Source organism: Pieris rapae, chromosome Z (assembly GCF_905147795.1).
Source record: "Pieris rapae chromosome Z, ilPieRapa1.1, whole genome shotgun sequence".
Lineage (NCBI taxonomy): Eukaryota > Metazoa > Arthropoda > Insecta > Lepidoptera > Pieridae > Pieris > Pieris rapae.
In genome coordinates, this window is record NC_059534.1 from 7,902,806 (window position 1) to 7,930,802 (window position 27,997).

Here is a 27,997-nt window from a genome sequence, read left to right on the forward strand (position 1 = left end):
TAAAAGGGAAATATTAAACATAATTTAATGACAAGCAACTGGGGGCCTTATCGCTTTAGAGCGATTTCTTCTAGACAACCACTTAATGTTAATATAAACAGACTAACACATACAAATCATACAATTATTTGTGATCCTTAGTATTTTTCTATTTTGATGTCAGCATATGCAATAATCATGTTATTCTTACATTTTTTTGTATCTTAATACATAATTTGAATAGATTGTAAGGAAAATATTTCATTACATCGTTGTTAAAACTGTACATTTGCATTATATAATCCTGATAAAAATCTCTATGATACGATTAGGCCACACGATGTACATGTTACTTCTGTTAGTTTTATGTTGCAATATATTAATCATAAATATTATGAACAAAGAAACAAGTGTACTAAGTACTAACAACGAAATACCTATATGTTCTTAAATTCATTATCATGAAATAGATTTAGATGAATCTTGGCCTCACTATCATGTTTTTAACACCATCATAAGCCTAAGGAGACATTCGCAATTCGAAGCGTTAATTTACCGATGAAAACTGAGAAAACTGATTGATGATGACGATGACTTAAAATATTTAAACATTCGCGGTAACTGATTTTGTGTATAGGGTGGATTAGAAATTGTATATAACATGCCACCAAACTATTATATATAAGTATGCCTATAGCTTTATACTTTATAGAAAAAACCGTTAAAACCTTACAAGAAACTCACAATACTGTTTGATGAGAGATTAAACTTTTAAGTAATGTATCAACCAAAAATAACTAGTTTTATAGTGAGAAAACGACGTATAATTCAAGACTGTGATTTAGAAAATGTAAGTGTAGTAACTAGTAGAGATTTTTACATCTGTAGAAAGCTAAGATGCTGTAGATGTAGATATTATCATGAACTTGAAGATTATTTATATTTATTTATTATTTAAATCTCGTCATTTCGTCTGTGAGAGATAAGGCGCGAAATAGGCTCACCAATGCTCAGTATTCTTTACCTCAGTGCTTACTTAAAAAAGAGTTAATAGTCGTTAATATTTTTGTACTGATGAAACTGTTTTATCATATAAAATTTAAATAAAACTTATTTGTATATATATCCTATCCTATTGATTCCTGAGCCTTCCAGCCTAAAGTAACTGTGACAGTCTCTGGTTCCTCTTTACATATATTATTATACTCAGGATTATATTCTTAATTACATTACTTGGTTTCATGCTCCTCCTTAGGTTCCTAAAATACTGATACAGGCAACCAGATCTCCACAGGAAGCATTTGCTATAGTAGTTCCTACCTCCTCTTCCACTCATAGATTTCTCTAAAATGTGTGTTGCCTAAAATGTTATTATTGGTTTTATGATTTCAACTTTATTTGGTAGAATTGCCAATGCCATAGTCCATTTTACCTTTGCCTTTATTTGTCACATAAAAAATTATCAAAATGTAACACTTATTTTTAGAAAAAACTAAAGGCCGATGCATTACATATATCTACAGAATTACCTGATCCCTTCAATTTAAGGAGAAATGACATAGATCAGCCTGAACCCAGCACTAGTCACTGTGATCCTAAGTACATAAGTAATGATATAAATCATAATGATAAAGACAGCATAGTAAAAAAGGCTGATAAAGATATTCAAACTAATAAAATAGTAGTAAGTAGCATTATTCACTATGAAGGGTACCCAAAAGATGCTATTGAAGAATTGGTTGCTCTGGCTAGTGAAAAGTTGCTTCCGGTGTCTGGTATGTTACAAATTATTTACAACTTTAAAATGCCTGATGTTAAGATTTATTTATTTATATATTTTTTTACAAATTCAGTTATTTTTACAGTGTCTATTATAAATAAACATGTAGGTAATCAACAAATCCGTCCTCTATAATATTAGTATAGGAAGTTATGAAAAGGTTATAGAAATAAAAAAGTTTTTATTATATTTGATTCTAAGTAATATTGTAACCTGGTGCTGATTTGACTTCTTTTCACATTGGTAACCTCTAAAATTATTTTTATGATTGTTATATTAGGAATAGACATCTAGAATGATATAAATCATATTCAGTTTGAAAGGTCCAGAAGTCTATTTCTACTGTCCTAAGCTCATAGGCACTTCTATAAGGGCCATTTGGAAATATTTATTTTTAGTTATTTATAAAAAACAGTCTTGCCCTAACAGGTGACCCTAAATTGTCAAGAGTGAACAATAAGTAAAAAAAATTACACATGAGATAGAAGATACAATAGAAGATACAAGAAATATAATATAGATAACTAATTACATACTATAGGGCATATACACTATCAAAGCATAGAATTTTTGCTAGTTCACTCATACTTAAATAGAGCCCATATTTTACTAAGGGCTGCAGAACCATAAATGCTTTGTTAATCTTTATGCTAAACCTGAATAATCAACTGGAACAACAAATTACACAGTTGCTGTGTCACACCCAAAGGCAGAGAACACGTTACTGATTTAAATCATAATTTCTCTGCCTTTGGGTGTGTATTAATGTGTATTAATAATAATCGCCCAGTTTAGAGGGGCTGGCGGCGGGGCTGCTTTTAGGAGACCTCTTAGCCACAAAGCAATATGTTCCTAGGTTTATTGATAACTAAATTACAATGTAGATGGTCAAAATGTCTATATGTACTTCTTTTTTCTATGGTTGAATTTAATTTCAACATTGTTTTCCCTACTCGAGTAGTGAAAATTAGAAGAGTAGGGAAAATTTACTTTTACTACAATTAATAATTAATTTTAATAACATTCAGATTTAAAGATAAGAAGAGACATATATATTCTGATCCTATGAAAATATCAAATCTATGGTTCATAATTTTAATATGTACATACTATTTTATTTTCAGGTATCAAAGAAAAGTTCGATTTATCTCCACACACAAACATAACAGAATTTTCTTTATACAACCAGAATGGGGATCTTGTGGAAATTGATAGGGAATTTGTTAATAGAGATGAACAGATCTACTTAGCGGGATACCTGAAATCATTAAGTTTAGTTTCCCCTGATATTGATGAGAATTGCATTCCTGTAAAGCATGTTGGGCCTATATTAGCATGGTATGCATAAGAAATTGAAAAATAAAATAGAAATACATTTATAATATGTTACTATATTACTTACTCTTAGTAAATTTTACATAAAGTGTTAAAGTGAATGCAGACTTTCAATTTTGCTAAATATCTGGAATTGATAGTTGGAATTTGAATGATGTTTGGAAATTTAGACGTTTTCCAACAATTAAATCTGTTTTTATATCACTGATTATGTAAATATAGGTGGTGTTTATTGCTATATACATATGTCTTATTTATAATCTTTGAAAGTTGGGTCACAAATTTCCAATAAATCACTACTACATTTCTAGGTCTATTCGTGGCTTTTCTGAAAGCTGCAAAAACCGTATCACCTTATCTACAAAAAATGGTGATTATAGTCTACTTAAGCCAAGCAGTAAATATATGCCTTTAATGACTACTTTATATGAAAAGATATGGATGTGTAAAGTTGTAGTAGAGTATTTACAAGAAAATGAGTACATTCAACCTACATATGAAGAATTGTTATCAATAATTTGCCAAACAAAAATACCTGACTTAAATGATTTAATGATGTCTGAGGAAATGTTGCATAAACATGCACAATTTCTCTGCGATCAAATAGCTGGACTAGAGTGTGCAGAAGATTGCGAACCACTGATAAAATTACCATGTATGAGGACACTAGTAAAACTAATAGGAATTGAATTTCGTAAAGAAAATATAACAGCTAAAATTAATTACAAGAAATGTCATAAAAAGTCATGGTCAAAGGCAACTACAACACCTTTGATTCAAAAGACATTTGAGAATTTTTTCACAAAACAATTAGACATAATTAGCGATGAAACAGTATTGATAAAAAGAAAATGTGGAGTTTGTGGGCCTTGCCAACGGCCAGATTGTGGGAAATGCAGGTCTTGTCGTACTATGCCTAAGTTTGGTGGGACCGGCACAACAACACAAATCTGCATCAAGTATGTACAAGATTATTTTAGCTCTTTTATCTTCTGGTTAAATTGTTGTATTAGGGAGTCCTGCTTTTCTAAAAGGGATGTAATGTATTTAATTTATTATTTACTTAACTTGTCAATAAAGTTAGTTTTGTCTTTGAATAATCTGGCTGATTTTGTTAATTATATATCTAGATACTGATATTAAAGATGTAAAGTTTGTTAGGTTGTGGTAAGTAATATTTTGATGGACTAAACCGATTTCGAAAATTCTTTAGCCACTAGAAAGCTACGGTAGTGTCATAATAATAAACCAAAACATTAAATACTTTTTGTCGTAGCCGGATCTAAAGTAAGACCAAAAAAAACTATCGAACAAAAGCGTTTTTTGCGACCTTAAAGTCTGCGACATAACAGCGAATGTCTACATTTTACATTATATTAAAACGTGTTTTCCGCCACGTCTATGTGTCGTTCCAAATAAATTCCAAATCTTATGCACGGAATTTCTTGCGGTTTTCACAAATATCTAAAGGCATATAATTGGAGGTACTTAAATAATTTTTCACGGGTCCCGGTTGCCCGGGCCGCTCGCTAGTACAAAATACAACAATATGTCATTAAATATATTAGTATTACTAAAGCTATTAACGATATTTGTAAAAACGTTTGTAAGTGTGTTTTTCAGTCACCTTATAGTACTTGGGGATTGCTTAGAAATTTACTGAAGCTATGAATATTTTTTTAATAAATTCTGATAAAAATTTTATGCTTGAAACAAGTTTAAAAAAATTTCAGACGACGCTGTCCAAATGTGGCTATACAGGAAGCAGAGGTATCTGATGAAGAAGATACACAACACATGCCCGATAAGGCTAGGAGACTGAAAAGAGAAATAATACCTCTAAAAGTTTCTAACGCACATAAGGCCATTAAATGGATTGGAGATCCAATACAAGTAGATGCTACTAAAGTCTACTACGAAAAAGTCCTAGTAGATGGAACCGAATACAATAAAGGAGATTTTGTTATGATTCAGACTCGCTTAGATGTCCCTCCATTGGTAACGAGGATTGTCTACATGTGGAAAGACGTAAGAAACTCTAACAAGTGCTATTTTCACGCAGAAGTTTTTATGCGATCATCAGCAACCGTTTTAGGAGAACTTGGAGGTAAGTTTTAATTGTTCACTTATTAATCTATATTATACAAGTTTCGTATTTGAACAATATTTGTTTTTAACTTTCAGACCCTAGAGAAGTTTTTCTGGAGAATAGATGCATACACGGCATATTGTTGTCTTCAATTCAAAGGAAGGCTGCGGTAGAAAAAGTAAGCCCGAGCGACGATTGGTTTCAACAGGGTGGAAAAGATTTTGATCCAATGTCCCAAGAAGATGACGGAAAAACATTCTTTTATAGTAAATGTTATAACCGGACCACAGCTCGATTTGAGGATTTACCACCCGATCCAACATGCAAAAATAAATTACGTAAACACAGATTCTGTCCATCATGTGAACGGACTATCAAGCTTTACTTGAAAGAAATACCAAGGGTTACTGGAAAACTTTCAGTCAAATCCGACAATGTGAAGGAGGCGGATCGCACCGAATGGACGTCAGTGACATGGCGAGACCATGAATACAAAAAAGGATGTGGAGTGTTTCTAAGGCCGGGAACATTTAAGCTTAGAAACAATATAAACCTTCAAGATGACAAAGCGACAGCCAAAGGACGCAAATCTAAGAAACCAAATGTTGACGAAGATATTTACCCTGAGTATTACCGTAAACAAAAAAATAACGTGTGTGGCTCAAATAACGATACAAAAGAGCCGTTTTGTGTGGGTTATATAGTTTCAGTGGCTGTTGCAAGTTATGACGACTGGCTTGTTGCACCGCAAGATATTAAACTCAAACTAAACGTCCTGTACCGACCTGAAAATACAAGCGGAAGGTTTCCACATCGCGAAGACATAAATCTCGTCTATTGGAGCGAAGAGATACGTGAAGTGCCCTTCTCCACTGTAATGGGCCCCTGCCATTTGTCTTATGTTGACAATATACCTCAAACTGGTTCCATTTACACCTGGCTTGAAGAAGACCCGAACAGAATTTACTTTAAAATGTCTTATGATATTAAGACTGACAGAGTCAAAAAGGTTCCAGAATATGCTCGTGCTATCGGACCTAGCGAACAAGGAAACGTTGATAAGGGAAAAGGCAAAGGAAAGTCCAGCAAACCCCAATTGCCAAAAAAAAAAGTTAGTGTACGTCCTTTGCGCTCCTTGGATGTGTTTGCGGGTTGCGGTGGTTTATCAGAAGGGCTGAGACAATCAGGTGTTGCCGAATGTAAATGGGCTATAGAAAATGACGAGGCTACCGCACACGCCTTTTCTCTTAATAATAAACAATGCAAAGTTTTCAATGAAGACTGTAATATCTTGTTGAAAGATATTTTGTCCGGCGCTACGCACAGCTCCACCGGTCTGCGACTCCCCATGAAAGGTGAAGTCGAACTACTCTGTGGCGGGCCGCCTTGCCAAGGGTTTTCCGGCATGAACAGATTTAACACCAGACAGTATTCGGATTTTCAAAACTCCCTCATCGCGTCTTTCCTAGCTTATTGCGATTACTACAGGCCAAAATACTTCATATTAGAGAACGTTCGAAATTTTGTCGCTTTTAAAAAGGGCATGGTGTTAAAATTGACTCTCAAAGCGTTGCTAAATATGGGCTATCAGTTCGCGTTTGGAATACTGCAAGCCGGTAGTTATGGGGTGCCTCAGACAAGACGACGGCTAATAATTTTTGCTGCAGCGCCTGGGTTTAAGTTGCCTTTATTCCCAGAACCAACGAATGTGTTTAGCGGATCGGCTTGTTACTTGACATCGACGATAGATGGAAAGACATTTGAATCGAACATAAATTGGCGTTTAAGCGCCCCAAGGCGTACGTGTATCATCCGCGATGCTATGAGCGACCTGCCGTTTATTTGCTATAATAATGACGAAATCGAAATGGATTATGGCACTAGTGCAGAGAGTTATTTTCAGCGGTTGGTACGAAGTAGAGATGAGAACGCAAAATTACGTGATCATGCCTGTAAAAAGATGGCACCGTTAGTTCAGGCTAGGATAGACCGGATACCGTCGAAGCCCGGATCAGACTGGCGGGACCTTCCCAATATTTCAGCAACTTTATCAGACGGAACTAAGTCTAACGTGAGTCTTTTTTAGTCTAATAAGTTTTCTCAAAAGTCAGTAACCGATCAGCGATTGATTATGCTTTTGGTAATGATATTACTATTAATAATAATATAATAAAGTCTTTATTCATTTAAGTACTTTCTTTTCATAGTGTAAGATTTGGGAACCCTTTTAAGTAAAAATACCTGTGTTAGGATTCCCAGCTCTTCCATAACAAACTTAATTACTTAAAATATAATTATTTAACTGCGTGTGGGCGTTAATGTGTAAGAGACTGAATGAGTAAGTGTATTTACATTGTGGGTCTCAAAAGCAGCTCTAACACTGCATAAGGCGTGATCATAAGCCAGTCTTTTATTAGGGTTTTCAGGTTGTAGGCGGTGAGAGGGTAGATGTTAAGCAGCCTATTTAATTAAAGTCACCTTTCATATTATGTCTCATATTAGGTCTTGAAATATCGCTATGAAGACAAGAAACATGGCCGTTCATCCACTGGTGCAATGCGTGGTGTATGCGCTTGCGCATCGGGTCAGAACTGTAACAAGGATAAGCAAGAGAACACTCTTATTCCCTGGTGCCTGCCCCATACCGCTAATAGACACAACAACTGGGCAGGATTGTATGGTTAGTTATTGAACTTTAAAATAACGGGTCATCAGATCATCAGAATAAGTCAAGACTTATATTTTTAATATAGCTCGGAAAAACTAGTAGGTGGCTGACCTAATGTTAAGTGTAACCCGCGCATTGACGCTTTCAATGCCAGAGGGGTCGCGAGTGCGTTGCTGGCATTTTAAGAATTGGAATGCTCGTTTATCGTAAAAGGTTTTTAAACCTTGCTTACAAAAATTACTATGTATAATTTTATAGGTCGTATAGCATGGGACGGATACTTTAGCACAACAGTGACAGATCCCGAACCAATGGGCAAACAAGGAAGGGTTTTACATCCGGACCAAAATCGCGTTGTATCTGTGAGGGAATGTGCACGATCACAGGGATTTCCGGATACATACATACTGACAGGTTCTGTGATGGACAAACATCGTCAGGTAAATCAGTTAAAAATCTATTGAAATATAATGGACATAAATACAAAAAAAAAATACTAACATGGTATGTAAAACAAAAGTTTCCACCAAACTCCTTTAAGCCGCTTATTACGAAAAATTTATTTTTTGATATTTAAGAAGTTTTGATTGTCATTTTATTTACACGTTAAGTTTATAGACGTACTAGAAATGCCTGTTTAAAGTTTAATCTTTCATCAGATTGGAAATGCGGTTCCCCCACCACTTGCCGCAGCGCTAGGAAGAGAAATAAAGAAAGTTTTAAAGCCATAAAACATTATTTTTTCTGAAACAGTTTTATTGCGTGACGTGTTTTTGATACTTGAAGAATGGGATTTACTGCGCTTTAGCATAGCTATTAAATTTTAAATCTAGAGGAAGATTAATATTTTTTTTTTATGAATGTTTATGTATCTAGAAAGATATCTATTTTTTACCAGAATTTTTAAGTTTAGATCTTAAGTTTTTAAACTTACAGAATGTTAACTTTCCCTATATTTTTCATTATTACTTAAGTTCAAAAAGTGTTTTTATTTATGAATAATAATGTGAAGTTATTAGGTTCTGTTATATAATAATTTACAATTATTTTTTTAAGCAAGTCATAACATTTATTAGGCACATTATTTTTCAAAATATCTTTTTTTTATTATAAGAACGTAATAAAAACAAAATAATGTTGTGTATTTTGAAATCATAGAAAATATTGTTAATATCATTAGCAATTAATGATAATACTTTTTGTATAAAATATATTGATATGAATCTTTGAATAAATTGTTGAGCTATTGATAAGTATTTGTATGTGCATGTTTTTAATTAAAAAAATTTCTTTAAGCATTGTTTTACTTTGAGGATGACAATGTAAAATTGAAGACAAAGTCTGAAATCGTTCATACTCTATTTCAAAATCTTTGTTTTGGCTTATTACTAATAGCCACATCATCTTCAAGCAGGTGTCCACCCACCTCCGTGAGATGGTAACCCACTTGGCGATAACCAAGACATTCTCATTCCTATTTCCGGTGAAACAACTGATTTGAATGCGACAGCATAATAGAGGTTGACAGGATTTTAGAGTTTATACCCAATTTTGAAGAATAAATCTAATAGATTTATTATAAATCATTTATTAAAATTTTAAGGCGTTGTCTTAATTGGGAGCGATCGTACGATGGCACGATGCGGTCTCGTCGTGCGATGAGTTCAAACATACAGATTTCATCAGAGTGTCCTATTTGAACCTCGCAAGTAATCGTGCGAGCACATGAAATGCTTAATAACGATCGTACGATGCGTTTGATCGTGCGATCATTTGTAATCAGAGCAACAGATCTCTTTTAAATGTCCTAATGCAGATGTAGTCAAATGTTTCTTTTGACATGGACAAATAATCGTAAAAGTCTTCTTTGTTATTTCGTACATCAAAATAAAGGTTGAAAAATTCACCGCGCAGATTCCTGGATCTATAAAGTATTTTATGTTGTCTACGTTTCCTTTTTTCAATGTCATTTGCAATTTTTAAAGCAATATTGCCATCGAACGACGGCATCACACGATGGACATCGCGCGATCTATTAGGTCATCGCACGACCACTTTGATCGTGAGATGAAAAACGCATCGCGCCATCGTACGATCGCTCCCAATTAGGACGCCGCATGATAATTACAGTCATAAGTATGATTTATTAAAAAAAACATAATAATTTAATAAATACATACATTACTCCATAAATACTACTTACCCTACGAGTTTTATCAAAATAATGTACTAAGTATTGTACACATTGAAAAGGTCTACAGAAAAGTCCGTGATGATATTATATGTCTATCTCTTATGGATAACCCACATTTTTATATACAACGTTCACAGATTTTCTGTAGTGTATTTAGTATCAGTATTGCACCCGTGCGAAGCCGGGGCGGGTCGCTAGTATACTATATAAATAACGACACTAGATAATTTTTACGTACGTTACCATCCCTGCGCAAACGGCATGATTGAGCGAGTTCACTGGCAACTTCACTGACAGCCGCCGTAACTTGCCACGATGACACGTGGACTAGAGCGTTGCCATTGGTATTGCTTGGTATGCGGTCGGCCCATAAGAAAGACCTGAACCGCTCAGTTGCAGTAATGACATATGGAGAACCATTACGTCTACCAGGACAACTCCTTGTCCCAGATGACAAGCCAACTTCTCTCTAAACTCGTCTGATTTCGTTGTACGTCTTCGACGAAAAATCGCTGAAGTACAACCGACACCGGCATCGCAACATGACACCAAAGCACCCTTCGTATTTAAAGAGCTACCTGGAGTGACGCACATATTTTTGCGTGACCTTACCGTCAGACGTCCTCTGCAGCCACCGTACACAGGTCTATATAAAGTTTTAAAGTACTGCATTGACGGTAAAACCCTGAATATCGATTTACAGCTTTTCTGTCTCCGTAGGAGGGTGGTGTGTAGCGTATCGAAGATACACACAAAAAATGTACATACCTTCTATATTGTGTAGTACCTATTTTCTATAAGATTTTGATATATGTGGCAACATAAATACAGGACACTAAGAAAAGAAGAAAACAGACGTCACTAAGAACAGACTTTTATGACTAGTGGATATATTATTCTTTCCTTCAGCATTTTCTATAATAATAATTATTATTTAATGTTGTTTGTAAACTATAAACCAATTAACAAAGATAAAAATGGCAAGGCTAATTGGGTGATAACCTAAAGGATCAGACGGGTCTTTGCTTGCGGCTTGCGTATTGCGATGATTTTGGCTATTTTCCAGTCTTTAGGAAAATATGCAGTCAACAAGGAGGCATTAGGTAAATAATTTTGTATGCAACACAATACATTTTCGGGGTAAGCGTTTGATGAGCTGCTTTACGAGTTTTGAGAGAGGATATAAATTTGGCTACTTCAGCTTTTATCTTCTAAACTATATACATTTATATGGAAAAATTAGCCTATGCTTAAATCTTATATCTTTAAACGAGCAATTCTTGTATATATATATAAATAATTGGAATCTCGGGACCGGCTCCAACGATTTTCATGAAATTTAGTATACGGGGGGTTTCGGGGGCGATAAATCGATAAATAGGAATAAATGATAGAAAATAACAAAAAGGTGGTGTTCGAGTAGTCCCAATTTAAACTGAAAAATGAATCTTCCTGACATCTATCGGCGAATAATAATACTATATTTTTTAATTGCTTTAACGACACAACAACACTAAAGTTATTCCAGCATAATATATAATCTATATGGTTCATATTTCATCATTTTATTAGTATGTAATTCGTACTTATATATAATTTCCAAAAACACAATTTATAAAAAAATAAAAATACCGAGCAAAGCTCGGCCATCCAGGTACTGTAGTTATAATATGCTGTGTTACAACGTTCAGCCAATTCGCGCAGGGTGTGTACGAAAGGGATCTGTCGCTACCTGGCTCGTGATTCTACAAAAACGTACAAACAGTAAAAATTTGACCCTTTTCTGCGCGCAGCGGCCGAAACGATCGTCGTGTTCTTCTTAGTCCTTACCCACTGGGAAGTTGCTGTAGCGATTGCAGTGGTGGCGTTGGAGTGGTGGCGTCTCTCGGAAAACGCTTAGGAATGGCGATCCACTTTGGATAGTTCCATTTGTTTAAATCATCCCCACATCTTTTGGCAGTATTACTAGCCAGATCTGGATTTGAAGACGATCGTGTGACGAACTTGTCCGTCGTGTTATCGACAGTGACACATCACTAGCAATAAGAACCATTCAGGGGGTCTAGTTATCCATTCAAAAGTTATTGGGGTTTGAAAATTTCAAAAATAGTGTTCTATGAAACTTCTATCCGACTTTCGAGCTGGGAGAGCTCAAACGCATAGAAATATTATTTCTTTGAACTCAGCGAGCTCATAAGTACAATTTTAAGCGCCCAGGAATGGAATTGCAGGGTTGGCCTTTAGGGTGAACCGTTTTTCTAATATTTTTTTTGTCGGATCAGGCAAATCCCTCTAGATATTCGTCAGATTATGAGACAGTACGTTAAGAACATAAATCTGAACCATACCTATATATCTTAATCTGACGCGCTCGAGTATTTCAAAATGGCGAATTTTTTTTGCACATTATAATAATGGCTGCGAGTTTGCGTCAGATCGAAATCGTCAGATTATTGAATGAGAGCTTTTTTTTGGTGCACTAACATCCCCTTAGAAAACCTGACGCGCTCGATTACATTTTTATTTTTTTTTTCATTTTTAACCTTTACGTACCACCACCCGCATCATGCAAATGATCAGATTAACATACGTACATTATTAAAAATACGTAGGACATTGATGCTATCAATATCTGACGCGCTCGAGTATGTCCATGCAACAGTTTTTTTTTACATATTTAAAAATCTATAGCCGCTTTCCCCACCGATGAAAAGGTATATATCATATAACATTTTTTTTTCTTAACATCTAAGCTTTGCAACCCAATAGGTCTCCACGACGCTCGAGTAAATCCCCATTTAGCATCGTGGGCTCCCCTACCATTACTAGCCTTTACGTAGCGTTAGCGTATAATTAGTTACTGGCAACATGGTTTACTCTACCGGCCAGTGCTGCCAACCTGTGGGGAATTCCCCAAACTGCGGGGAGTCTCAAGTTGGTTGGGGATTTATTGGGAATTGACATTATGTGGGGAAAATGCGGGGATTTTGACATCATATTCTTATCGGAAAATATTTCATCGTTTATTATCGATAACAACATTTATTTGAATTATTAAATATGGCTCAAGTACATATGACGGTCTCGTGACGAAAAATCATACGTTCGTTGTTGGTCGTAGTTAATTAGTAGATCCAAGTTTAAAAAGTTGTGTTTGTTTCTGTCGCAAAGTAATTAATACGATTTTGTGCAAATATAGATAAATGATTATTAAGAGGTCAAAACAAAAATAAATAAGATAATCCTAAGGTAAGGTAATTAAACCTGATACAATACATGTTTTTGCTGCGAACAAACTTTGTTATTTACCCGGTTAATTTACCAAAATTTTTGTTAGCTGAAACGTAAAAGAGAATCTGAGCTCGAGTTATCGGAGGCGTCAACTTCTAGTACTTGAAGGAAATGCCGCTCCAAGTTGCAAGTTTGACTTCAGTAGATTTGACGACAAATGAGTCAAATAGACAGACAGATCCTAAAAATAAAATGCTTGAATAAATTTAATGATTTGTGGCTTAAAAAATCAAACTTCTCAAGCTGGTTATGCATAGATTTGAATATAAGTAAACTCTGTTCGGTGTCGATCATAGCGCATAAAAGTGAGCTGATTCGACATATGAATTCAGAACGCCATAAGAAAAAAGTATCTAAAGAAATTTAGTATCCTTAAAAAATTTAAAAACTGAAAACCGCAAATACAGATACGCAGAGCATCGTTAATGGCTGGCGGGGAATTCGATCAGGATTTTTGGGGATTTGGATGAATTATCTTTGGCAACCCTGCTACAGGCGGACCCGTCAAGTTGTGTGATGTGTCAACTGTCTACTATTATTAATACGAACTTTAAAATAACGGACCTATCATCCACTTCCATCCATGTGTTTTATTGTGTTTGTGTAGTGAATAGTGATATTACCAAGTCAAAACAAGATTTAGATAATCGGCATATCATGTCTCAAAAAGAAAATCATCTCGAATTAAAAAAAAATACATTCAAAACTAAACCTGCTCCGCATTCAATTTCTTCTGGACCTCGATTACCTGTAGTGCCCAAAAAACCAAGTACAGTACCAAAGCCATTCAATTTAACTGTAAAACATAAAATTAATAATCCAACTCCTAAAAAAGATATACCCAGATTTAAAGCTAATCCTGTGCCCATAAAAATACTGGCGGCACCAGAGATACCAGTAAAATTTCTCCGTAAGACCCTACAGAGTAAACAGTTACCAAAACCTCCAGTTAATCTAAAACCTCAACTAAATTTGCCTGGTGGTATAGGTGAACATGATAAATTTGGACCTAAACCACCTGTTCAACAAGTTCTAGCACCTTTTAAATTAGCCACAGAAATAAGAGCAGCTGAAAGGGCAAAATTTGATCGGAAAATTAAAGAAAAAGAAAATGCATATTTGGTACACCATCCAATACCCATTCCAACATACAAACAATTTGCTGTCAAACATTCTGGAACAATCCCTGAGCCACCTAAAATCATCAGAAAATTGAAGGCAAAACAAACCCAGACTGAGCAGTAAAGCACAAATTTTGTATTTCTGAGCTTTGTTTTTTTAGTTTTCATTTTATTATGTAGTTATAATAAGGATGTATCTGTGATAATTAAAATTTATATAATTAATTATGTAGTTCTAGCTAAAGATCTATTTTGTATGAACTTTTGTATTATGTAGTTATAATAAGGATGTATCTGTGATAATTAAAATTTATATAAATAATTATGTAGTTCTAGCTAAAGATCTATTTTGTATGAACTTTTGTATTTCTGAGCTTTGTTTTTTTATATTTCATTTTATTATTTTATTATTATAAGGCTTTCTGTGATAATTAAAATTTAAAACTAAATAATTATGTAGTTCTAGGTAAAGATCTATTTTGTATAAACTTTTGTATTTCTGAGCTTTACTTTTTTATTTTTCATTTTATTGTTTTTATTAAATGCTATCTGTGATAATTATTATTAATAACTAAATAATTATGTAGTTCTAGCTTAAGGTCTATTTTGTATGATCTTTTGATATGTCACAACATAATAATGGAAATAACTGGAATTTTGATTGCCTTAATTTAATTTGGAGAGAATTTTCACAATTGTAATAAAGTTTATATGATATTGTAATACTGTTTTACTGTCCTTATAATAGACTTTATATACTCAGAATTTAGCTTTTTAAAATCGAACAAACTATTTCTTAACAATTGGTCACTGTAGGGAGCAAGTATATATTTAAAGCAATATTGAGATAGAATATACTTACTGTATCATTAATCCTAATGTATGGCACTCATTCAATTTTTTATATTAACTACCTTAATATCAGCATCCAATTTATTAGAAACAAAATTGTAATATGAGATGCACATATAATGGATTTTTGTATACATATTTACAAATAGAAAAAATAGTGGCAAATTGATAAAATTTAATTGGTATTGCGAAATTGTATGTACTTAGATTACAAAGTGCTAATGGAAAATGAAGATATAGTGTTTGCCAAAACTAGAACCATAATATAAAACCACCTCGCTCACATGTCACCCCATATTTGAATAACTTAAATTTTCTCACAATGAAAGGTCGACAAAAATTGTATTTGGCATGTTTATTATTTGATGTGGTAAATACTGCACAACCTGAGTATTTGTACAAAAAGCTCCTCTGGCGTAGTAATGTCAACAAGCAACAAATAAGGAGTTGTACTCAGGAGCTCGCCATTCCCCAGCATCGGACAGCTTCATTTCGTGGGAGTTTTAAATATAGTGCGACGAAGTGTTGGAATGATATCCCTCCTCCGCTGAAGAGTCTTAAATGAAAGTCTATTTTTAGTCGCAGCTATAAAACTTATCTATTAACTCAACAAAAATCCCACGAAATCTAGTTTTTAATCCGCCAAAAAAAAATTGTAATAATAATAATAAAACTTAACAATTATTCTTATTTTAGCCTTCAATTTTACCTATTTACTTCACACCATATTACACAAGACTTTGTTACCGATATTGCTAAGTTTCAATAATACTATTATTATCATTTCCTACTGAGTTTTAATATATTCTTTTTTAAAGAAAAACACTTTTTTAACGGATTATAGATATGTATTATTATATTTAAACTTATAATTATTTGTACATAATTTTAAATTTAAACCGACGTTTCGCGTGCTTTACAGCGTGCGTGGTCACGGTGACTGAAGACAAAGGTGTTAAATGTCCGTTAAAAAAGTGTTTTTCTTTAAATGTGTAAAAGTTATGTAAATAAAAGACAATACTATATTCTTTTTTTTTGCGATTGAGGCGCAAACTAGCTGATGTGGTCTCTGGCAGAATGACCAGCGCTGTGGAACACTCTGCTCCTCAGCATAATGCTGAGCCAGGGCCATTTACAGCCACAGCACACACGCAATATATGCTTGAGACGGGCCGAAGGGGAAAAGGAAAAAAATAATTTACCTCTCTTTATATCTTTTATTTAATTTTTTCTCTTTGATTACTGCTGTGTTGTGTATTTATGTGTGTGTGTTTTGTTTGTAATAAATGATATGTCTATGTCTAACTTTTACAGAAACGAAATTCATTAATTAGATTTTTTTTATAAATACCAAACAAATACACATCACATTATTTTATTGAACAATTACACATAATATGTAGAATATTTCTCTTTACTGACCTATATAGCCGAAGGTTACAAATACAATACTAATTATTAATTTACTTACTTTAATTATTGATTATCATCTTAATGGTTTTACAGCAGAAAAGCCAGGTTAAAGTGCAGAAGAGCTACAAGAGGAAGAGTTGCAGCTAGCTCTTGCTCTAAGTCAGTCTGAGGCGGAGCAGAAAGAAGAGAAAGAAAGGCGATTAGCAATTAAGGATAATACTTTTTGTATAAAATATATTGATATGAATCTTTAAATAAATTGTTGAGCTTTTGATAAGTATTTGTATGTGCATGTTTTTTAATTAAAAAAAAAAATTCTTTAAGCATTGTTTTACTTTGAGGATGACAATGTAAAATTGAAGACAAAGTCTGAAATCGTTCATACTCTATTTCAAAAAGTTTGTTTTGGCTTATTACTAATAGCCACATCATCTTCAAGCAGGTGTCCTCCCACCTCCGTGGGATGGTAACCCACTTGGCGATAACCAAGACAGGACTTCCTTTTTTGGCGGGAACTGGAAGGGCGCCTTTTTTAAACAATTTTTTCAATAAATTCAAATAAGTTGGTAAACTAACGAAATACCTAGCTGGGACTAGTCATAATGGAGCCGGAGAGCGGCGGAGATGACGATGGGTGTATGCCGACACCGCGGACAACAAAGAAGCGAAAAATGAAGGAGCAGCTTCCAGCGGCATCTTCGTTACCGGACGATAAGTACAAACCCTATTTTAAACATGAATATAAGAGGTCATATCCGGACAACAGCTCAAAGGAGGAATTCCCGATCTATGTTGAAGGAATGAATGAGAAAATTGGGAACAAAAACCCCTTATATCTTTCGAAATTTTTTAAAAATGTAAAGGGCATAGTTGAAAAGCGTAGAATAAATGCGAACAAAATAATGGTAGTCTTCAAACAGGCGGTAGCAGCAAATGACTTCCTAAGCCATAGTTGTCTTAAGGAAAACAATTTGAAGGCGTACATACCAGCAGCGTCGGTGAAGAGAACTGGCACTATTAGATTCGTCGACAAGGAGTCCAGCAATGCAGAACTATATGAAAAACTGATGGCGGATGCCGAAATTATAGCTGTGAGACGGTTCACCAAAAAAGTAGGTAAGGAAATAGTCCCTCTCAATACAGTGAGTGTAACATTTGTAGGCACTTCCCTCCCACAATATGTTTTTTTGGACAAGTGGAGGTACAGGGTATACACTTATGTGCCACCACTGATGCAATGCTTCAAGTGCATGAAGTTTAGGCACAATGCCAAAATATGTAGAAATGATGAGATATGTTCAAGATGTTCAGGTGCACATTCCTACAAGGAGTGCACATCAGACATCTTGAAGTGTTGCAACTGTGGTGGGGACCACCTAGCAATATCTAAGTTTTGTCCCATTAAAATAGAACAACGTAAGAGACATGAAACAAATTACTTGAACAGAATGTATTCAACAGTAATATCAAACAAAGATTTTCCTGTGTTGCCCAAAGCGAAAACAGACAAATCATTGACATTTGCATTGAAAACTATGTCTACCCCGGTTAAGAAAATTGAAAATAGTCATGAGCTCCCTATCACAGCATCTGTTTCAACCGTTCAAACACCAATTACTAACTCCAACACCTTAACCTATGACCACCTTGTAAAAGATGATATCTTTTTACAAAAAATAATAAAAACCTTAGTTATGTTAGCTAATTCAAATAAAACAAACACAACCACACACATTAAAGATATATTGATAGAAAATCTTACCAAATAATGGCTGTTTTAAAAATAATGCAACATAATATTCAGAGTGTCAATAATAAAAAGGCTTTACTTAAATCATCATTAATTCAAAATAACATAGATGTGTGTCTTCTCAATGAAACCTGGTTAAAAAATTCAAACCCATATTTATCAATCTCTGGCTATAACTACATAGGAAAAAATGCAAAAAATGAACATGGTGGTGTAGGTATTTTAATCCGTAACTACATTAAGTATAAACATCTGAAGACTAGGTTTCATCAAGATATTCAATCCATTGCAGTTTCTTTGTCCACAGCAAATGGTCCTCTTTCAATCCTTTGTGTATACTGCCCACCTAAAACAAAAAACACCAATAGTCTCATTAGGATAAATAAGCTAAGAAACATTGTAAAACAACTACCGAAACCTTGTATAGTATCTGGTGACTTTAATGCACATCATGTTACTTTCGGATGTGAAATTACTAACCCTAGAGGTAGGGAATTACTAGACCTTTTTGATGAGTGCAACTTATGTTTACTAAATACTGGTGCACCGACCACTGTCGGTAGGCCTGCAGGTAATGCATCAGCTATAGACGTGACTTGTGTCAGCCCAGACCTTGCTCCATTATGTGAGTGGCGCGTGGGTGATGATGCTATGGGTAGCTATCACCTACAGACCTTTACAGACATTATTGTATCTACTACAAACTATCAAATAAATGATGACATTGAGAAATTTTTATTTAATAAGACAAACTGGGAAACCTACCGCAACTTATCAGAGGCTTTGTTTACAGATTTTAAATCTAATTCAGAGAGTCCGTTACAAAAATATGATGAAATGTGTAAAATACTTAATACTTTAAGAAATGTGTGTGTACCTGTGTATAGGTGCCATGCTGGCAAAACATGTAGGGCTCCGGCTCCATGGTGGAGCGAGGACTGTGCTGAAGCTGTAAATAAATCAAAAGAGGCGTTAGTTAAGTATAGGAATGATATGACAATTGAAAATTATATTGACTACAAAAGATTAGATGCTAGGAAAAAAATGATTATTAAAGAAGCTAAAAGCTCAAGTTGGAAAAAGTTATGTTCATCTTTTAATAGACATACACCAATTTCTAGAGTGTGGAACTACATACGGAGATTTAAAAGAATAAATACAAATAGAAATATATCTAAGAATGACGAATGGATTGGTAATTTTATAGACAAATTGGCACAAACTGCAAATAATGATACTAATATAGATTTGGAGTATATCTTTACCTCAGATAGTAATGATGATACAACAATTTTTTTGTTACAACCATTTACAGATGAGGAATTTAATATAGCATTGGCTTTAAGAAAGAACACTACTCCAGGATTAGACAGTTTTCCATATATTATGTTACAAAAGTTACACATATCAGCAAAAAATAGTATATTACAGATCCTAAACTCACTATGGTCACAACAACTGATTCCAGAGTCATGGAAAACTCAGTGTGTTATACCTATACTGAAACCAGATAAACTGGATGATGATCCTAATTCATATAGACCTATCTCTTTAGCCTCTTGTATGGGAAAGTTATGTGAGCAAATGATAAAAATGAGACTAGACTATTGTGTTGAAAATAAGAATATAATCCCTTCATGCCAGTTTGGGTTTAGGAAAGGAAAAAGTGCAGTTGAAAGTTTTACTACATACCTGATAGATATGAAGAACTGTTTGTTGTCTAAGTCAGCAGCAGTGTGTGTGTTCCTTGATGTGCAGGGAGCCTATGACAATGTCAATCTTCATCAAATGGCAAAGGTTCTACATTCGTTGAATCTACCTGGAAAATTAATAAAGTGGTTGTTTAACTTTTCGTTTGGTCGTACATTATATGTTAAGTATAATAATATTTTACATGGACCAAAAAATGCATACAAAGGTTTAATGCAAGGTGCCTCCTTGTCCCCAATATTATACAATTTATATACTTCACAAATTCTCCATCATTTACCTGAAGATGTTAAAATATTACAGTTTGCTGATGATATTTTAATATATTGTGTGAATAGTAATGTACAGATTGCTCAAAGAAACATTAATTTAGCTTTAGATAAGCTTAATACTTATTACTCAAATGATTTAAAGCTAAATATTAACTCAAGTAAAAGTTCAGTTTTAGTATTTGGTAGCAATAGGTCTGTAAATATTAAATATAAAAATATCCAATTAACACAAACAGACGAAAAAAAGATTTTAGGTGTAATTTTTGATACAAAATTAAAATTTGAAAAACATATAAATTATATTTGTAGAAATGCAATGAGGGGTATAAATATTATGCGATCTTTAGCTGGTACATTTTGGGGGTCAGACCCTAAAGTCCTAAGTATGTTATACAAAAGTTTAGTTCGCAGCCACTTTGATTATACTGCAATTGTATATATGAACATAAGTCCAGTTTTACTAAAAAAGTTAGATGTAATACAAAATATGGCACTGCGCATTATTAGCGGTGCTATGTGTACAACTCCTATACATAATATGGAAGCAGAGACTTGTATACAACCTTTATGTATAAGGCGTTTATTTGCTACAGAGAAATTCTGTTTGAAAGTCTTAGCAGTAAATAATGAAATAGTCAGTAGTAGGATCTGTTTACCTGAGGTTCTGCAATCGTCTTTACAAACAACTCCTTATGTTTCAGCAACAGATATCCTTAACAGTCAATATCCTTTAAATACCCAGATTATGGGTTTTGTCAATGATTTGTCTGGAAATATGCACAAGAGTTAGTCATGGCCAGTATATGAATGTAAATATGAAGCATTAATATGTAAACTAAATGTAGATACTAGTTTTATTCTAGATGAAAGAGATTTTAAAGAATATTGTTCTAATAAGACTAATACTTTATATTTGTACACCGATGGGTCAAAGTCTTTGAATTCTGTAAAGTCTGGTTATTATGACCCTCAAAATAAGACAACTAAATGTTTTAAGTTGGATCAAAATTGTAGTATTAATACAGCAGAAGCATATGCAATTTATCAAACTCTTATTTACATCCAAAACTTGAATAATATTGAACAATACAATGAAATAATAATAGTTTCTGATTCTAAAAGTGTACTATTGTTGTTACATAATTTCAGTTTTAATTATAAGGTCAATTATAAAGTGTATAAGATTAGAAATATTGTATATAATCTCAATGTCAATGTGATTTTTAAATGGGTACCGTCTCACAGAGGTATCAAAGGCAATGAAGTGGTTGACAAAATAGTCAATTCGAATCACGATGACGATCATAGAGACATATGCAAGATTCCTTTTACTGACCTATACATGAATTTAAAGAACAATAAAAGACAACTATGGAATGAATATTACAAGGATATTTCGAAAAGTAAAGGAAGATGGTATGCAGAGATACAAAAAGAACTTCCAATCAAACCATGGTCTCATAACCATAAGGACGCCAATGAGCGAAAATACATAACTATAATAAATCGCCTGAGATTTGGACACTGCCAAACACCTGCCCATTTACATCGTATGAAGATAATTGACAATAACATAAAAATAACAAATGCACTTATTGTGAAGCTGATGAAGCAGCACGAAATTTCCTAAATTTAATATGCAGAGACTGGTTCTTGTGGCTGATATAGGAGAAGTTTTGTATACAGTCGAGGATGAGGAAGAAACGGTTGATTCAAACTTGACGTCAATGCCTGCACAAATAATGACAGTTGACACCTGTCATCCTTGGAATGCTGTACCCCGCCGCGTTCAAGATTTTTTAGCTAACCAAAAACTATATAAGTGTTTATTTAATTTTATAACCACTACTGTGGAACAAATTTAATGCTGTTGTGTTTTTATCTGTAATTATTTTAGTTTTTATTGTATGTTTGTATGCCTATGGACTTGTTTCCGGCGAATAAATGATTTAAAAAAAAAATAACCAAGACATTCTCATTCCTATTTCCGGTGAAACAACTGATTTGAATGCGACAGCATAATAGAGGTTGACAGGATTTTAGAGTTTATACCCAATTTTGAAGAATTAATCTAATAGATTTATTATAAATCATTTATTAAAATTTTAAGGCGTTGTCTTAATTGGGAGCGATCGTACGATGGCACGATGCGGTCTCGTCGTGCGATGAGTTCAAACATACAGATTTCATCAGAGTGTCCTATTTGAACCTCGCAAGTAATCGTGCGAGCACATGAAATGCTTAATAACGATCGTACGATGCGTTTGATCGTGCGATCATTTGTAATCAGAGCAACAGATCTCTTTTAAATGTCCTAATGCAGATGTAGTCAAATGTTTCTTTTGACATGGACAAATAATCGTAAAAGTCTTCTTTGTTATTTCGTACATCAAAATAAAGGTTGAAAAATTCACCGCGCAGATTCCTGGATCTATAAAGTATTTTATGTTGTCTACGTTTCCTTTTTTCAATGTCATTTGCAATTTTTAAAGCAATATTGCCATCGAACGACGGCATCACACGATGGACATCGCGCGATCTATTAGGTCATCGCACGACCACTTTGATCGTGAGATGAAAAACGCATCGCGCCATCGTACGATCGCTCCCAATTAGGACGCCGCATGATAATTACAGTCATAAGTATGATTTATTAAAAAAAACATAATAATTTAATAAATACATACATTACTCCATAAATACTACTTACCCTACGAGTTTTATCAAAATAATGTACTAAGTATTGTACACATTGAAAAGGTCTACAGAAAAGTCCGTGATGATATTATATGTCTATCTCTTATGGATAACCCACATTTTTATATACAACGTTCACAGATTTTCTGTAGTGTATTTAGTATCAGTATTGCACCCGTGCGAAGCCGGGGCGGGTCGCTAGTATACTATATAAATAACGACACTAGATAATTTTTACGTACGTTACCATCCCTGCGCAAACGGCATGATTGAGCGAGTTCACTGGCAACTTCACTGACAGCCGCCGTAACTTGCCACGATGACACGTGGACTAGAGCGTTGCCATTGGTATTGCTTGGTATGCGGTCGGCCCATAAGAAAGACCTGAACCGCTCAGTTGCAGTAATGACATATGGAGAACCATTACGTCTACCAGGACAACTCCTTGTCCCAGATGACAAGCCAACTTCTCTCTAAACTCGTCTGATTTCGTTGTACGTCTTCGACGAAAAATCGCTGAAGTACAACCGACACCGGCATCGCAACATGACACCAAAGCACCCTTCGTATTTAAAGAGCTACCTCATACCTGGAGTGACGCACATATTTTTGCGTGACCTTACCGTCAGACGTCCTCTGCAGCCACCGTACACAGGTCTATATAAAGTTTTAAAGTACTGCATTGACGGTAAAACCCTGAATATCGATTTACAGCTTTTCTGTCTCCGTAGGAGGGTGGTGTGTAGCGTATCGAAGATACACACAAAAAATGTACATACCTTCTATATTGTGTAGTACCTATTTTCTATAAGATTTTGATATATGTGGCAACATAAATACAGGACACTAAGAAAAGAAGAAAACAGACGTCACTAAGAACAGACTTTTATGACTAGTGGATATATTATTCTTTCCTTCAGCATTTTCTATAATAATAATAATTATTTAATGTTGTTTGTAAACTATAAACCAATTAACAAAGATAAAAATGGCAAGGCTAATTGGGTGATAACCTAAAGGATCAGACGGGTCTTTGCTTGCGGCTTGCGTATTGCGATGATCTTGGCTATTTTCCAGTCTTTAGGAAAATATGCAGTCAACAAGGAGGCATTAGGTAAATAATTTTGTATGCAACACAATACATTTTCGGGGTAAGCGTTTGATGAGCTGCTTTACGAGTTTTGAGAGAGGATATAAATTTGGCTACTTCAGCTTTTATCTTCTAAACTATATACATTTATATGGAAAAATTAGCCTATGCTTAAATCTTATATCTTTAAACGAGCAATTCTTGTATATATATATATAAATAATTGGAATCTCGGGACCGGCTCCAACGATTTTCATGAAATTTAGTATACGGGGGGTTTCGGGGGCGATAAATCGATAAATAGGAATAAATGATAGAAAATAACAAAAAGGTGGTGTTCGAGTAGTCCCAATTTAAACTGAAAAATGAATCTTCCTGACATCTATCGGCGAATAATAATACTATATTTTTTAATTGCTTTAACGACACAACAACACTAAAGCTATTCCAGCATAATATATAATCTATATGGTTCATATTTCATCATTTTATTAGTATGTAATTCGTACTTATATATAATTTCCAAAAACACAATTTATAAAAAAATAAAAATACCGAGCAAAGCTCGGCCATCCAGGTACTGTAGTTATAATATGCTGTGTTACAACGTTCAGCCAATTCGCGCAGGGTGTGTACGAAAGGGATCTGTCGCTACCTGGCTCGTGATTCTACAAAAACGTACAAACAGTAAAAATTTGACCCTTTTCTGCGCGCAGCGGCCGAAACGATCGTCGTGTTCTTCTTAGTCCTTACCCACTGGGAAGTTGCTGTAGCGATTGCAGTGGTGGCGTTGGAGTGGTGGCGTCTCTCGGAAAACGCTTAGGAATGGCGATCCACTTTGGATAGTTCCATTTGTTTAAATCATCCCCACATCTTTTGGCAGTATTACTAGCCAGATCTGGATTTGAAGACGATCGTGTGACGAACTTGTCCGTCGTGTTATCGACAGTGACACATCACTAGCAATAAGAACCATTCAGGGGGTCTAGTTATCCATTCAAAAGTTATTGGGGTTTGAAAATTTCAAAAATAGTGTTCTATGAAACTTCTATCCGACTTTCGAGCTGGGAGAGCTCAAAAGCATAGAAATATTATTTCTTTGAACTCAGCGAGCTCATAAGTACAATTTTAAGCGCCCAGGAATGGAATTGCAGGGTTGGCCTTTAGGGTGAACCGTTTTTCTAATATTTTTTTTGTCGGATCAGGCAAATCCCTCTAGATATTCGTCAGATTATGAGACAGTACGTTAAGAACATAAATCTGAACCATACCTATATATCTTAATCTGACGCGCTCGAGTATTTCAAAATGGCGAATTTTTTTTGCACATTATAATAATGGCTGCGAGTTTGCGTCAGATCGAAATCGTCAGATTATTGAATGAGAGCTTTTTTTTGGTGCACTAACATCCCCTTAGAAAACCTGACGCGCTCGATTACATTTTTATTTTTTTTTTCATTTTTAACCTTTACGTACCACCACCCGCATCATGCAAATGATCAGATTAACATACGTACATTATTAAAAATACGTAGGACATTGATGCTATCAATATCTGACGCGCTCGAGTATGTCCATGCAACAGTTTTTTTTTACATATTTAAAAATCTATAGCCGCTTTCCCCACCGATGAAAAGGTATATATCATATAACATTTTTTTTTCTTAACATCTAAGCTTTGCAACCCAATAGGTCTCCACGACGCTCGAGTAAATCCCCATTTAGCATCGTGGGCTCCCCTACCATTACTAGCCTTTACGTAGCGTTAGCGTATAATTAGTTACTGGCAACATGGTTTACTCTACCGGCCAGTGCTGCCAACCTGTGGGGAATTCCCCAAACTGCGGGGAGTCTCAAGTTGGTTGGGGATTTATTGGGAATTGACATTATGTGGGGAAAATGCGGGGATTTTGACATCATATTCTTATCGGAAAATATTTCATCGTTTATTATCGATAACAACATTTATTTGAATTATTAAATATGGCTCAAGTACATATGACGGTCTCGTGACGAAAAATCATACGTTCGTTGTTGGTCGTAGTTAATTAGTAGATCCAAGTTTAAAAAGTTGTGTTTGTTTCTGTCGCAAAGTAATTAATACGATTTTGTGCAAATATAGATAAATGATTATTAAGAGGTCAAAACAAAAATAAATAAGATAATCCTAAGGTAAGGTAATTAAACCTGATACAATACATGTTTTTGCTGCGAACAAACTTTGTTATTTACCCGGTTAATTTACCAAAATTTTTGTTAGCTGAAACGTAAAAGAGAATCTGAGCTCGAGTTATCGGAGGCGTCAACTTCTAGTACTTGAAGGAAATGCCGCTCCAAGTTGCAAGTTTGACTTCAGTAGATTTGACGACAAATGAGTCAAATAGACAGACAGATCCTAAAAATAAAATGCTTGAATAAATTTAATGATTTGTGGCTTAAAAAATCAAACTTCTCAAGCTGGTTATGCATAGATTTGAATATAAGTAAACTCTGTTCGGTGTCGATCATAGCGCATAAAAGTGAGCTGATTCGACATATGAATTCAGAACGCCATAAGAAAAAAGTATCTAAAGAAATTTAGTATCCTTAAAAAATTTAAAAACTGAAAACCGCAAATACAGATACGCAGAGCATCGTTAATGGCTGGCGGGGAATTCGATCAGGATTTTTGGGGATTTGGATGAATTATCTTTGGCAACCCTGCTACAGGCGGACCCGTCAAGTTGTGTGATGTGTCAACTGTCTACTATTATTAATACGAACTTTAAAATAACGGACCTATCATCCACTTCCATCCATGTGTTTTATTGTGTTTGTGTAGTGAATAGTGATATTACCAAGTCAAAACAAGATTTAGATAATCGGCATATCATGTCTCAAAAAGAAAATCATCTCGAATTAAAAAAAAATACATTCAAAACTAAACCTGCTCCGCATTCAATTTCTTCTGGACCTCGATTACCTGTAGTGCCCAAAAAACCAAGTACAGTACCAAAGCCATTCAATTTAACTGTAAAACATAAAATTAATAATCCAACTCCTAAAAAAGATATACCCAGATTTAAAGCTAATCCTGTGCCCATAAAAATACTGGCGGCACCAGAGATACCAGTAAAATTTCTCCGTAAGACCCTACAGAGTAAACAGTTACCAAAACCTCCAGTTAATCTAAAACCTCAACTAAATTTGCCTGGTGGTATAGGTGAACATGATAAATTTGGACCTAAACCACCTGTTCAACAAGTTCTAGCACCTTTTAAATTAGCCACAGAAATAAGAGCAGCTGAAAGGGCAAAATTTGATCGGAAAATTAAAGAAAAAGAAAATGCATATTTGGTAAACCATCCAATACCCATTCCAACATACAAACAATTTGCTGTCAAACATTCTGGAACAATCCCTGAGCCACCTAAAATCATCAGAAAATTGAAGGCAAAACAAACCCAGACTGAGCAGTAAATCACAAATTTTGTATTTCTGAGCTTTGTTTTTTTAGTTTTCATTTTATTATGTAGTTATAATAAGGATGTATCTGTGATAATTAAAATTTATATAATTAATTATGTAGTTCTAGCTAAAGATCTATTTTGTATGAACTTTTGTATTATGTAGTTATAATAAGGATGTATCTGTGATAATTAAAATTTATATAAATAATTATGTAGTTCTAGCTAAAGATCTATTTTGTATGAACTTTTGTATTTCTGAGCTTTGTTTTTTTATATTTCATTTTATTATTTTATTATTATAAGGCTT

At 34.3% G+C, this 27,997-nt stretch overlaps 5 protein-coding genes across 5 annotated transcripts; all 5 read left to right on the forward strand.

Moving 5' to 3' along the window:
* Positions 1 to 371: 371 nt before the first annotated feature.
* On the forward strand, positions 372 to 8,824 carry LOC111000742 (DNA (cytosine-5)-methyltransferase 1). Its single transcript, XM_022270301.2, has 9 exons — positions 372 to 829; positions 1,466 to 1,754; positions 2,884 to 3,097; positions 3,406 to 4,053; positions 4,828 to 5,201; positions 5,279 to 7,254; positions 7,686 to 7,863; positions 8,110 to 8,291; positions 8,511 to 8,824. Exons 1-9 carry the CDS (start codon positions 758 to 760, stop codon positions 8,580 to 8,582), a joined length of 4,005 nt encoding a protein of 1,334 aa, XP_022125993.2. The 5' UTR covers positions 372 to 757; the 3' UTR covers positions 8,583 to 8,824.
* A 5,039-nt stretch (positions 8,825 to 13,863) lies between these two features.
* On the forward strand, positions 13,864 to 14,876 carry LOC123690593 (protein TPX2-like). Its single transcript, XM_045634275.1, has 2 exons — positions 13,864 to 14,280; positions 14,362 to 14,876. The coding sequence occupies exons 1-2, from the start codon at positions 13,994 to 13,996 to the stop codon at positions 14,579 to 14,581; spliced, it is 507 nt and encodes a 168-aa protein (XP_045490231.1). The 5' UTR covers positions 13,864 to 13,993; the 3' UTR covers positions 14,582 to 14,876.
* A 2,119-nt stretch (positions 14,877 to 16,995) lies between these two features.
* On the forward strand, positions 16,996 to 18,726 carry LOC123690586. Its single transcript, XM_045634236.1, has one exon. It carries the CDS (start codon positions 17,325 to 17,327, stop codon positions 18,489 to 18,491), a length of 1,167 nt encoding a protein of 388 aa, XP_045490192.1. The 5' UTR covers positions 16,996 to 17,324; the 3' UTR covers positions 18,492 to 18,726.
* Positions 18,727 to 19,123: 397 nt separating this feature from the next.
* LOC123690576 lies at positions 19,124 to 22,084 on the forward strand. The gene is made up of 4 exons (XM_045634214.1): positions 19,124 to 19,127; positions 19,941 to 20,048; positions 21,255 to 21,575; positions 21,630 to 22,084. The coding sequence occupies exons 1-4, from the start codon at positions 19,124 to 19,126 to the stop codon at positions 22,082 to 22,084; spliced, it is 888 nt and encodes a 295-aa protein (XP_045490170.1).
* Positions 22,085 to 26,980: 4,896 nt separating this feature from the next.
* On the forward strand, positions 26,981 to 27,995 carry LOC123690536 (protein TPX2-like). The gene is made up of 2 exons (XM_045633944.1): positions 26,981 to 27,399; positions 27,481 to 27,995. Exons 1-2 carry the CDS (start codon positions 27,113 to 27,115, stop codon positions 27,698 to 27,700), a joined length of 507 nt encoding a protein of 168 aa, XP_045489900.1. The 5' UTR covers positions 26,981 to 27,112; the 3' UTR covers positions 27,701 to 27,995.
* The last annotated feature ends 2 nt before the right edge of the window (positions 27,996 to 27,997 follow it).

Coding starts and splice junctions, on each gene's coding strand:
- LOC111000742 (XM_022270301.2), top strand. CDS start 758: ATGTATCAACCAAAAATAACTAGTTTTATAGTGAGAAAACGACGTATA. Junction 7,864..8,109: donor CAACTGGGCAGGATTGTATG/GTTAGTTATTGA, acceptor ATAATTTTATAG/GTCGTATAGCATGGGACGGA. Junction 8,292..8,510: donor TGATGGACAAACATCGTCAG/GTAAATCAGTTA, acceptor ATCTTTCATCAG/ATTGGAAATGCGGTTCCCCC.
- LOC123690593 (XM_045634275.1), top strand. CDS start 13,994: ATGTCTCAAAAAGAAAATCATCTCGAATTAAAAAAAAATACATTCAAA. Junction 14,281..14,361: donor AGTAAACAGTTACCAAAACC/TCCAGTTAATCT, acceptor ACCACCTGTTCA/ACAAGTTCTAGCACCTTTTA.
- LOC123690586 (XM_045634236.1), top strand. CDS start 17,325: ATGGAGCCGGAGAGCGGCGGAGATGACGATGGGTGTATGCCGACACCG.
- LOC123690576 (XM_045634214.1), top strand. Junction 20,049..21,254: donor CTCTTGTATGGGAAAGTTAT/GTGAGCAAATGA, acceptor AGTCATGGCCAG/TATATGAATGTAAATATGAA. Junction 21,576..21,629: donor AATAGTTTCTGATTCTAAAA/GTGTACTATTGT, acceptor TCAATTATAAAG/TGTATAAGATTAGAAATATT.
- LOC123690536 (XM_045633944.1), top strand. CDS start 27,113: ATGTCTCAAAAAGAAAATCATCTCGAATTAAAAAAAAATACATTCAAA. Junction 27,400..27,480: donor AGTAAACAGTTACCAAAACC/TCCAGTTAATCT, acceptor ACCACCTGTTCA/ACAAGTTCTAGCACCTTTTA.